The sequence below is a fragment of the Paramormyrops kingsleyae genome, chromosome 10, assembly GCF_048594095.1.
Source record: "Paramormyrops kingsleyae isolate MSU_618 chromosome 10, PKINGS_0.4, whole genome shotgun sequence".
Lineage (NCBI taxonomy): Eukaryota > Metazoa > Chordata > Actinopteri > Osteoglossiformes > Mormyridae > Paramormyrops > Paramormyrops kingsleyae.
In genome coordinates, this window is record NC_132806.1 from 23,439,036 (window position 1) to 23,451,107 (window position 12,072).

The window sequence follows — 12,072 nt, forward strand, 5'->3', positions numbered from 1 at the left end:
TTTAATGTTTCAGCCTGTCATCCGGCACGAGTGGAAAGTTAACGAATGCGCTGCATTTGCACAATATGCGACTTTGAGGACAGTGTGCCTCCACACCACAAAGGCATATTTTGAATACAGATTCAAATCGTTGCCTTTTTTCAATTTAAAATCGACCTTGATTTCCTGCAGACGTCGTCTTACACTTAGTCGCGTCACCTTTTAAACTCCCGAAGTGTCGCTCTTGTAAAATACTGCGCTGCGATAAATTAACTTTTCTCTCGTAAAATTGCAGTCAAAAAGAATATCTATTTATACAGAACAATTAAGTTGAAAGAAGAGTGCCGATAAATTGGTGCCACATTGTGCAACTTATGTGGTGAATAATATGTGAGTTCTTTGCAAACCTTTATTAAAAACAGGAACATGTGCTTGAAAAGAGTTAGCAGCTTGCTGAAGGTACCTATAGCGTGGAACACTCTCGGGCAATAAACACCCAACTTCCTTCCTCGCCATTTTGCCGTGACAATTAGCTAGCAGGGCAGGCAACAGCCACAGATGTCATAACAAAATCAGACAAGTATCGAGTCAAATTATAGCAAACATATTTATATTTTTTATTCGAATTGGTTAGGGGTGAATGTAAGAAAAGCAGTCGTCTGTTGTGCTTGGTCACCACATGAGAATAGCTTGAGGAACCGAGTCAGGTTTTGGTCATTTTTCTACACATGGTTAATTTTGAAGTCTGGGGGGAAAGCACAGCGAAAGGAAAACAAGTCCATCAACAGCATAGCGCAAAATAAAAATATCAAATGGCTTGGTTTGGATTTCTGGTTTCCCTTTTGAATTTTTAAACACGCATTTCATTGCTGTGAAAGCAGTACTACATTGGTTGTATTTTTTTCCCCCATAATTACACATAATTATCACAGCCTTTCTGGCACTTTAATCATAAAACAAAGAAAAAAAAAACATCTTGTGGTCCCTCTATTTGTGCATTCCTTTGGCGCAATTCTGCTGATTTCCATTGAAGCGGGGGACTTTTCCCCTTTTCCCGACAGAACATTCTGGACCCTTTGCTCCGTGGATGTGTGGTAATTGACACATCGGACTGTCGTCACCCCTGTGGGTTACCTCGGCCCTTCCAGTTACGCACGTTGGGTTATAAGCTCTTTGTTCATTATGTCCTTTCTCAAGTGTTTGGTTCATTTATTTGTTTGTTTGTGCTTTAATGACCCTTAAGTTAATTATGGTCTTAAAGGCCATTAAATAGTGAATCATGAATGGTATTATATACACAGTTCATATCAGGCCATTCGCATTACTCATTTTGCTATGCCTGGGTTTTGAATATAATTCTGTCTAAGAGTGTCACTAGGGGTAAGTGAATATTTCTGGTTTTCGGGCAGAATGCAGACTTAAAACTCTGTCAGACCTACCTCTTTAAGGGGGCATTGGTGATGCACTTTATTCATTCGTAGAGCTTCGCAGCTGAGATGCTCTCAGATTAATGCTGATCTGCCAAACCAGAACCCACCTGTCAGGTGCAAACAGACTTCATAAGCAAACCCCATCTTCCTGTGCATTCTTTCCTTCAGTGTTTTTGTGTGTCATTATTTGATTTGTCTGATTTGCATATACAACCGTGGAAAAAATTAAGAGATCACTCTATATTTTAAAACAAATCTGCATTTTTAAGTCATGGTTTAACTGTGGTTCTGCTGGCAGAAGCTACGCTAAGCAGCTGGATGCTTCCAGGTTCAAAATTTCTAAGACAGCAGTACACAAGAATAAGGTGAAGCAGGAGACACTGGGAAGGACCAGAAACCAGCCAGGTAAAGGGCGGAAGCGACATTTTAAAGACGGAGATGACCGTTAACTTATCCGACAGTTTCTCATGAATCAGAGGATGACATCAAGTGACCTTCAGAAGGAATGGGAAACATTAAGTGCAGGTGTGAAGTGCACTGCTAGGGCAGTGTGTGTCAGGGTCCTAAACGCAAGACTGAGGTCCCATAAAGCAAGGAAGAAGTCCTTCATCAATGAGAAATAAGGAAGAACCAGACTGCAGTTTGCAGAAAAATATATATTATTCAAAGACATACACCCATAAATTGAGAAATGAGTGAAACATTGTGCTGTGGTCCCTTAATTTTTTCCACAGCTATGTTTATTTCGCTTAATTTGTTTTATTTTTATTTTTTTTCACAAATCACAATTCCTGGCTTCTCATACATTACATTTTCTTTCAAAATTTATAGCTGGTTAAATTCAACAACCCTTTAACCTCCCAGGGCAGAACACTGGCAAGGAGAATCATTTTATGGATTATGCACATAATTATGACTTTAAGTATATAATTATGCGTAAAGTTATGGTGGGGCATAAAAGAGAAAATAAGATTTTTAGAATGTACTTTTAACATTAGAATGGACATTATCAGGCAGATCAAATTTGTTAGGTATTTGGTTATTGTAACCACAAGGCACAAGTCTGCAAGTATTTCACTTAAAAATGTTTGGGTACCAAGGTCTGACAGTAGGCTCTTTATGTCTTTTGGGGAAACATTCAGAATATGAGTTAGTCCTACCCTGGAGCCGCCTGAGTGAGAAACACACATACACACATACTTGTGTTGGCAGTACATCTACCAGCATGTCAGTCTTACATCAGTACTTAGGCATTCCAAGTCTGGACGTGCTGACGAGGGTTCAGACTGCTACAACCCTAATATTTAAGTGCAAATTTTATTGAAGCGTGAATGTCTGAATTCATGTTCAGAATTAAAATGAATCGCGACCATTTAAACAGGCTGATAGTTACATTTCTGCAGCTTACTGCTTAGTTTTTCTGGACGCTTTAAATAGAACATAAAACGCGGTATTTGTGCATTAGCTAGCAAAACTATGATTCTTTCCACTTAAAGCTATCGCTCCAGGCATTTGGCATCTAAGAAGCCACAGAAGAGAATCAGCACGAGCCCCTGGACTGAATCTTCTACTTTCCACTGGCAGTCTTTGTTTATACATTCACAGAGAAGTTTTGAGTCACTATAGGATAAGTTAATCCAACATCAAATGTAGCTATTATGATAATGGGATGTGTCATAATTTAAAGTCAAAACATAAGGAGGAAATCACATGAATGACCACTGGAGTTCTTTTTTTCCCTTTTAAACAAATAAACAAATGAAATATGGTATATCTAAATTGTACCATGTGGTTTTCATTTATACACAATAGTCCTCTCGGTATTTTTTTCTTCCTCTATATAGGTACTGGTCTTTGCCGTGTTAATAATCCCAAGGTACCCTACATTTCTTACCAAACTGACATTAGTTTGGCAGAAAAGCGTCTCAAATAAAGATTATACTGTATTCTCTTAAATGTCATGCTTGGAATTAAGAGGACGGGAAAATATGCGCTCAGCACATTATTCAAGAAATCCTTTCCATTTTATGACAAAACAAATTAAATACAGTAATTTTCATTGGGATCTAGTGTTCTCGGGAGAACCGGCACAGCAAAATATATCTGCACTAATGACCAGCCTGTGAAATTCAATTGCTCTTATTTGCTAACGCCTATAATCATTTCTCTTAAACCGTTATATAGCGCTCTAGAGATACACCATAAAGTATATGAATGTAATAGCAATCAGGGTTTTTTTTTTCTTTTCTCGCAAGGACAAGTACTTAGAGTAATTTTCTGTAAAGGCCTCTGGCAGAGGTCCGGACAAGTGAATGTTGGACGTACAGCTGGGCACTTTGCGCTCACCTGCTGTTTGTCGCACTTTACGTGTAATAAGACTAAGCAAGAGTACTGGAAGAAGGTTGCTGTGAAACATGGTATGGGGGGGAAACAGTCTAAGTAATTAGTAGTGTGTATATCAGGGAATCCTTTGTCCCTTTCCATAGCAAGAAAGATGGAAATGAAACTCAGCAACCAAAAACTTCTGGATTTGCATGATCGTTATTTTTATACTGTTTTTTTTCTTTATCATTCTTTCAGACCCAAACACCGTGGTGTCAGACCCAGTGATAATCGACAGCCCTGGCAAGGACAAGGACAGCACGGAGTCAACCAGCAGACCTCCTGGCAAGGATAAGGTTGAGCGGAAAGGCAGTACAGGTAAGTGACTCCTGTGATGAAGCGTGCCTCAACACGGCCGCTTCCTCAGCTTCCTGTCGGCAGCTTTTCAGGCATGCTGGCATTTGTCAGCCTCACAGAAATTTTTCACAGTAAGCCGGAATCAGGGGGGGCTTTCTGTGTGCATGTTATAAAATGCAGTCGTTTGAATTAGGTTTATAGCACTGATAATGCAACATGCAAACAATGAATTATGGACTTAAAAAACTCATAAACTTAGTCCATACTCAAGTTTTCATAAAATACATGCTGTCAGTACGTTTTCCTGGGTCTTTGTGCGAATATAAAAAATCGGGAGTGTTCCTACACTTCCAGAACTGACGCCAAAAGGTTTCAAATGTGAGGCAGAAGAGGAGGCCTTTGAGGACGTACTCATGTTGTCACTCTGGAAGCTTCTTTCTCATCCCATCTGTCCATGTGACTCTTACTGTGAGCTCTGCGGTCACATCAGTGTGGTTTTGATATAGCCTCGATTTTACCACACATGTGAAACCCCTTGAAAGAGCTTGTCTACTGCTCATTTATCTTTTGCGTCTTCTGTTGAGAACAGCACGTAAATTTGTTGGTTTCGGGTGATGGTGTGTGTGGGGGGGGGGAGGTTGCAGTGCCCTGGTTTTTAATTATGCTAAGTGGTAATGCAGATAGACATGCCACTCAAGTGTGGTAATGAAAAATCAAAACCATATCCGCAGCACTGTGATAGAGCGGCGGATAAGATTATCAGCGACTATTAAAATCGGTCAACAGGGCTGACAAGAAAATAAGGGATTTTCTGGCCTCTGCAAGCTGGACATGTTAATTTGTGCTGTAGCTTTTTTGCTGGTGTTTCACTCCTAGCTCCTTTTTTCTTTTTTCTTTTTTTGTTAAGCTAAGCAGAAGAAAGTCAGACTTTATTAGGGTTCGGAAAGTAATTTCCTCTTGCAAACGTTGGCCCTTCTAGGGACAAAACAAAATCACATGTACAGGGAAAATGGCCATGACTCCCTTTTGGCATCGAGCCAAAAACCCCGTTTTTTTTTGTTTTCTCCAATCTTTTGTCAAAGTGAAAGCTTTCTCCTGTCATTTATTTTGGGTGTCCTATGTACCGATCCATCGTTTCAGCTGTAATTCGGCTCAGGACATAAAAGATAGATGGTGCCGTAAGAGGCCGCGAGGTAAGCTTTGGCTCGCTGTGCACTGCCCTCAGACCAGCGAGGAATGTAATAAAGCTCGTTGTTGATCATGCCCGTCTTTGAAATGCCACGGCTGACTGGCAGCCAAATTCTTCCAGCACCACAGTAACCCGGTCGAGTCTGCCTGACGAGGCTCGCGAGGTAAAAGGCACATCGGTCAAAACGCGAATGTGAAGATGCCGTGGGTAGCCTTACGGAAAACAAGTATGGGAAAACGCCATGGGCCGGTTTGTACACGTGCAAGGCTGTGCATGTATGCGTGTGCGTGCATGCAAGTCTGAAAGGACATTCGCTGTTGTAGAAGAAATGTTTCATACCCGTCATGACTGTAGTCCAAGTAAACAGTTCGAAATTAGTCTGCGCTTCTGAGGAACTTCGTGTTTTAATTTAGCTAGCTATGTATTTCAGGACTCTCAGTGTGTCGACCGTATATCTTCGTTTACAAACGTCGGTAACCTTGACAGCAATGGAGACATGAGTCCAGCATGAGTCAAAAAAGAAGCACAGGTCATAGAGTGCTTATAACAGCAGATTTCAAGTGTAATCTAATGGCATATTCATAGAAAATCTAAAATTTGATTTGCACACAGGAGGTATTTACTGCTGCTAAATTTCCCAGCACATATCCCATAACAGATGCGGGCGTCTGAAGACACACTCTAATTTAGCTGGCTTGTTTTGACAAGCTAAAAAATATAGGGCAGGACAGAAGGCAGTTAAGCTCCATTGCTTTCGACAAGAATTCAAATTATAGTTTCATACACCAGCAAGATCAATAGCAGGTTCCTTTCCATCTATCTGCTTTTAGAAAGTTTCTACCCCCCCCCCCCCCCCCCCCCCCGTCTTTTCCCTTTTTGTGCTGGAAAAAAACCGAATCTCTTGAATCTGTTCCTTTCAGGGATCGCTTATGAGGCCATCTTTCTGTCATCTGCAGAGGAAGTTCAGTGCCTTAATTTAAGACCGCGGAGCCTGTTTGTGCGCACTGTTGCCGAGATTGTGGTCCGTGGGACGCGGCGGAGTATAAATAGTGTAGGGTGCATGGTAGGGAAAGGGGGCTGTGCAGGAAACGTGCGAGTTATAAAAAAAGACAAGCTTGTCTCTGTTTAATGACTTGGATTTTTTTTCTGTTCCCCTGTAAAGTAGATGAAGATCAAGATTAGATTCAGTTGTGTTAATGGTTTCAATTCAAGCCAGATAACCCCTGACATTTTACAAACAAAACAAAAAAAAATACAGTGAAAGTTCTCATGCGACAGCATCATGGACTGAGGCACTGCCTGATAGTTGAATTTTCCAGATTGTTCAGTGTTATTCTTGAAAAACACTTGTAATACATTTTTTTGCAATTACTTTAATCCTTTTATAGACACAGGAATTGTTATAGTATTGTTATTTTAAAACGTTGAAATGACACTGCCATCATTCGAGTCTTTCGATATTCGAAATTGTGACGCAAATGATGGAACAAGCAGAAATACTACTAAATCATGCTGCTTTTCTTGGCTATTTCAGTTTTAATTAGTTTTGTATAAATTATTTGTAAAATAGTGTTATTACTTATCAATTGCAGTGGTATTTTATGGTTGTGCTGGTAACTTGAACTTGCTGGTTACTTGAATGCTGGATCTGAAAGCATTTAGTGAATGTTAATCTTTTTGTTGTTGCTTTGGAAGGGAAAATAAAAAATGGTTCTGCATGGGCTGACACTTCTGTGTCTGATTGTGTGTCTTTCAGTAAGTGTGTCTGCTGTAGAAGCCTTATCCTTTCCCCATGACATGAAGTAGGCCTCTTAGCTGCAATTTGCCCTGCCACTGTGGGTCTTTCATAGGCAAAGAATGGAGCATCTGAACCCAATAGCTAATGCAGCCTGAGACCCTCAACAGGGAGAACCTGATTTTATACCGTCTGCCTGTGAACAATCATTAAGGGCTTTGTCATCAAAACAATGGGAAGGAGCTTTCGATATTACCTGTTGAAGCTGTTAATTAATTTACCCTAAGCTGCTATAGCAACTGCTGGCTTATTCCAGTTTTTGCCGTTTTTTCTCCCCATTTTTGTTCTTGTCTTTATTGTTTCGTAGCACCTGCAGTTCTGGAAACAAAGAAAGTGATAAGATTTCATCGGGATTCCTCTGTTTTAAAAGCTTTTCTATGACCATTTCCCTTTGTCCCCAACACAGGTAGCATCAACCAAAACAAGACTATTACGGACGAGGGCATCTTTGGCTCTAAGGCGGCTCTCTTCGCAGCCATCGGGGCGGGCTGCGTCATCTTCCTCTTCATCATCATCTTCCTGATCATTCTGCTGATCAAGATCCGGAAGCGGGCGAGGAAGCACACACAGCAGCGAGCGGCAGCACTGACGCTCAGCACGCTGGCCAGCCCCAAGTGCTCCGGGAACGCCGGCTCTGAGCCCAGTGACATTATCATCCCGCTGCGGACTACAGAAAACAACTACTGCCCGCACTACGAGAAAGTGAGCGGGGATTACGGGCACCCAGTCTACATAGTCCAGGAGATGCCCCCCCAGAGCCCCGCTAACATTTATTACAAGGTGTGAAGATGGAGAAGAGAAGTGCAGCGGTGATATTTTGTAGGACGTTTGGATTTTAGGAAATTATGGCCTACTTTTTTTTTTTTTTTTAATTTTTTTTACTACCTAGACCTTCTGAAGCTGGAGGACATTTAAACGATGACCAGCGAAGATAAAAACGTAAAAGAGTAATAGAAAGTCAGAAGGTCTACATAAAGACTGCTGTCAGGACATTAATACTTCTCCTGTGTGAGCCAGCAGCAGGTCGTATGGGTCTTCTCCCTGTCCGCGCCCTGTTTCCTGTTAACCTGCAGATGTATTAAGCAGTCACATGTTCCCTGGTCTTAGCCATGGTATATTTCTGGATAGCAAATAAGAGATGGGATACATGGTTTAGGCTTTTGAATCAGTAGCCTTTCTCCTTGTGTGGTAGTGAGAAGGAACAGGGTATGTCCGCTGGCTTCGTCACCAAGCTGAAGCCATTCTGAATTGCTCAGGTAACAGGGCACATTGCGACAGATAGAGCAGCACCGTTCTCTTGCACACTATGATGTTTACCTTGCATTATTCTCATCAAAGTTAACTCGCTCTTTCTTCTCATAATTCTGCTCGTCAGGTTTTTCTTTTTTTGTTCTTTGCATTTACAGTATATCATGGTAAATATTCCTGTATTTCATGTTATCATATCTCAGTAGCAGTGCATTTATTTGGCGAAGAAACATCACGTGTGAGCCGTAACTCTAGGGAGGTCATTGTTTTCTGTAAGGCAAAAAAAAAAATTCATATTTCCTTTTGTCCGTTCGATCCCGAAGCATCGCCAAGAAAGGTATTTACGAGTGCTGTCAGTCTTACCAGTGCCCGGTGGTGCCTAACTGTGTTCAGACAAGAACAGTGTGCCTGTGGCATCCCAAAGACAAATTTAACGGGCCAAACCGGCTGCAGCTCGTGCTGAAGATTTGCCAGGTGCGAGTCGGACGTGAACGATAAAAAGTTATGACTGCAGATCTTCAGAACTACTTAAGAAAAAGAATAATAAATTACGGTGCTGTGTGTCCACCCTCCCCAAGATGTGCTTGGGGGGGGGGGGGGGGAGCAGCACGAACGAGTTTGTTGAAGGTAGGAAGTTTTACATTTTTTTAAGATGTTATCAGAGAAAGTGGAGATCTTTCCGGTCTCAGCATGGTAAGCGCCCTCGTTTGTGACATTCTGACGAATCCACATGTTTTGAAGTCAGGTTTTAAAAAGAGAAGGAAGTTAAGAGTGTTTATTCTGAAGTTTCGTTTTGTGGTTTGTGTGCATCTTTTTTCTCTTTTCCTTCAGCACCCATAGACCTTTTTCGTTCTCTGTGGCAACATGGTGATTCATTGCAGTATGGGATACGATCAAACATGCAGCACCCTGTGAAAAGGCCCTTTGCCACGCACGTCATCTGAAGAGTATTACAGTAATTGCCAGATAGGCCTTCTGTTCGGGTGTCTCCTTCTACATATAGACACACAATAACTAGAACAAAAATAGTTCTAAAGAGAAATATTATTTATTAGTACTCTGCCTCCAGGCTGTAGACGGGCTTTTTTTATCTCAATGCAGTTTTTTTTTTAGTTTTTTTTTTTACAAATACTAGTTAAAGGATAACACTATAGATCAGTTATAAAGTATACAGATTCACTGCTGTTCAGTTACTAGCATTTTGTTAATTTAAACAAGTTGTTACATCTTTCCTGCGCCTGCTCTGTGTAGCTATTTGTCGATATGTTGTTTACGCCCACCTACCGGTTAGCTTCTAGAGAGAAAGAAAGAAACAAGCTTGGTTTTCTTTGTTGCAGCTCATTTTTAGGGACAGCACGAGAATACCAAGCAGCATGACTTTGTCAGACATTCCACTCCGCTTATTTTCTGCCAGTGATAAGGTGGATCCCACTGCAGGTTACGAATGCCATTTGAACAAATCCTCCATTTTTTTCTGTGTGCGTGTGTGTGTTTGTCTTTACCAGCTCTTGCTTCAGTCAGTACACGAGTGCTAAAAGACTTGGTATAATTAAAGAGGAAGAACCAGAGCAGAAGTCAGACAGGGACACAGGCGGAATAAAAAAAATAATAATATAAATGAATAAATAAATGGATGTCAAGCAGATTTTTTGCTTGATGAAGCAACATGAATTTAGCTTCGGTTTGTAATTGGAAGGCCACAGATGATTTCAGAGCAATGAACAAATTTATATTTTGGAAAAATCACTGTCTTTACAGTTAGGTGTGACATTTTTTATTAAAATGGTTTGGTTTTGTTATAGCTTCCTGATTTTTAGCCTCTAGTTGCAGGAAAAAATGTCACTGCTGTTCTCTGATCTGGATACATTCAGTGTGTGTCATATCAGTCTCCTAAAAACTTTTTTTATACGTTGTTCACAGAATATGGCGGCCCTGACATTTGCATTAATTCATACTGTTTATTTTTAACAGAATAAACATTTTCAGCATGTAAAATCCATTTTGAAATGCCAATTTACGTATGACACTTTTTGACATTTTTGTGGTATTGTTTTAATTTTATTTTATTTGAATGGTATTCATTGTTATCACTTTACAATTTGGCAAAAATGAAATTGAAACTGTAAATATGTTAAAATAGATAAGCTTAAAAGTACGATTTATTAGGACCCCATTTAATTAAAATATAGATTTTTTAATGCAGAATTTTTGTAAATATTTGTCATTTAAGGCATTTTGTATAAACTTTTCAATTATTTTCTTGTTCACTTTTTTGTTAGTAAAAAGAACAATAATACAGAACCTCTTAGAGTTGGTGTTACGCATCATATGAATTTGTCTGAAGTGCCACATATTGCCAGGAAATAGTACTTTATAAGGTTCACTACACAGCAAATACTTTCCATATTGTTTTCAGCATCATCCACGGTATATGGGAGACAAAGCTTAGAAATGTGTGTTCCATTTTTGTTTAGTTCCCACTCGCCATTGTGACACAGTGACCACATATCACAACACGGTAGTGAACCTTCTACAGGTTAAGTGAACAACTGGTCAGAAACACATGTTGCCTTCGGAACCACAAAACATGTGTGTTCCACCTTTGAGTCTTGGCAGTAGCAGAAATTTGATTTCACACAAGTATTTCCTCCGGGTGTCAGCGGCATACGTTTGAGAATTAACTGTATCCCTTTACTGGTCCCAGAAGCTGTCCGCACCTTTTACACGCTTACGCTGTGAGCATAGAGCCTAAAACAAAGGGAGCTAATTGTGCAACTGCAGGCAGAGATCATCAGACACCCCCCCCCCCCCCACAAAGCATTTGGTTTAGCCTGGTTATTACTTTATTTTTTATTTTTCTGCCGGGGAGTAATGAGTCCCCTGCATACCATTATTGCACTGCTCCATGAGCCCAAAGCTGAACAATCCATCTCTGTGGAATACCACAATATTATCACAATATTATCCATGCACTCTGTGTAATAAACACCAGCCACCGCAGGGAAGTCCCTCTGATATCAGCAGAAATAATCACCGTTCCGGCCAGTGCAGCCCAGATTGTTTACCGCGTCGCAAAACAACGATGCGAAAGGAACTTCCATCGATAGCTAAACAGTATCTAATTTTCACCTTTTTCCGCCTGCATGGAGCTGCTGGGAAGAAACATTTTTATTTTTTATTATTATTATTATTATTATTATTATTATTATTATTATTATTGTTCTTATAATTATTATTTTTATTATTTAAAATTCCCAGTTGATCTGCCATGCTGTAAGACTGGTTGCTCACTTTCCCTGGCTTCGGTAACAGTTTTCTGTTAAAGATACAGTTCTTAGTACATGTACTCAATCCCTGTGAATTGATGTTTTTCGTATAGCTCAACAGATGTCTCACTGTTCGTTTGTTTCGTTCGAATTTGCAGCTTTTACTCAAAATAACCAGTTACAATGGAATTTGAATTCCATGTGCCAAGCCAACCTGATATTGCATATTGATAAATAAATTTTTCCTATGGAAGTCAGTGTTGAGTGATCTTAATTTGTCCTTGTTTTTAATTATGGGGGGCGGGGGGGGGTGGCTGTTGTGGACTGGAATCCTGTACATCATGTTTCCGGAAAAATACCTTGTGCTTATTGGTATAAGCTACACTGGACAAGTGCTTCGGGGAGAGACCGACGTCCAGTAACCTTGGGTTAATGTTGAAAAGACAGACCCCTTATTAGTATATACACGTTATATAGGCAGAGAGT

At 40.3% G+C, this 12,072-nt stretch overlaps 1 protein-coding gene across 1 annotated transcript in view; it reads left to right on the plus strand.

Annotated features, from left to right (window-relative positions):
* Window positions 1–11,839, plus strand: part of LOC111859870 (ephrin-B1) — a 70,283-nt gene extending 58,444 nt beyond the window's left edge. Inside the window, exons 6-7 of the mRNA XM_072717549.1 lie at window positions 3,990–4,109; window positions 7,479–11,839. Coding sequence (XP_072573650.1) covers window positions 3,990–4,109; window positions 7,479–7,858 — 500 coding nt within the window. The 3' untranslated portion in view covers window positions 7,859–11,839. The remainder of the gene's footprint in view (window positions 1–3,989; window positions 4,110–7,478) is intronic.
* Window positions 11,840–12,072: the final 233 nt, after the last annotated feature.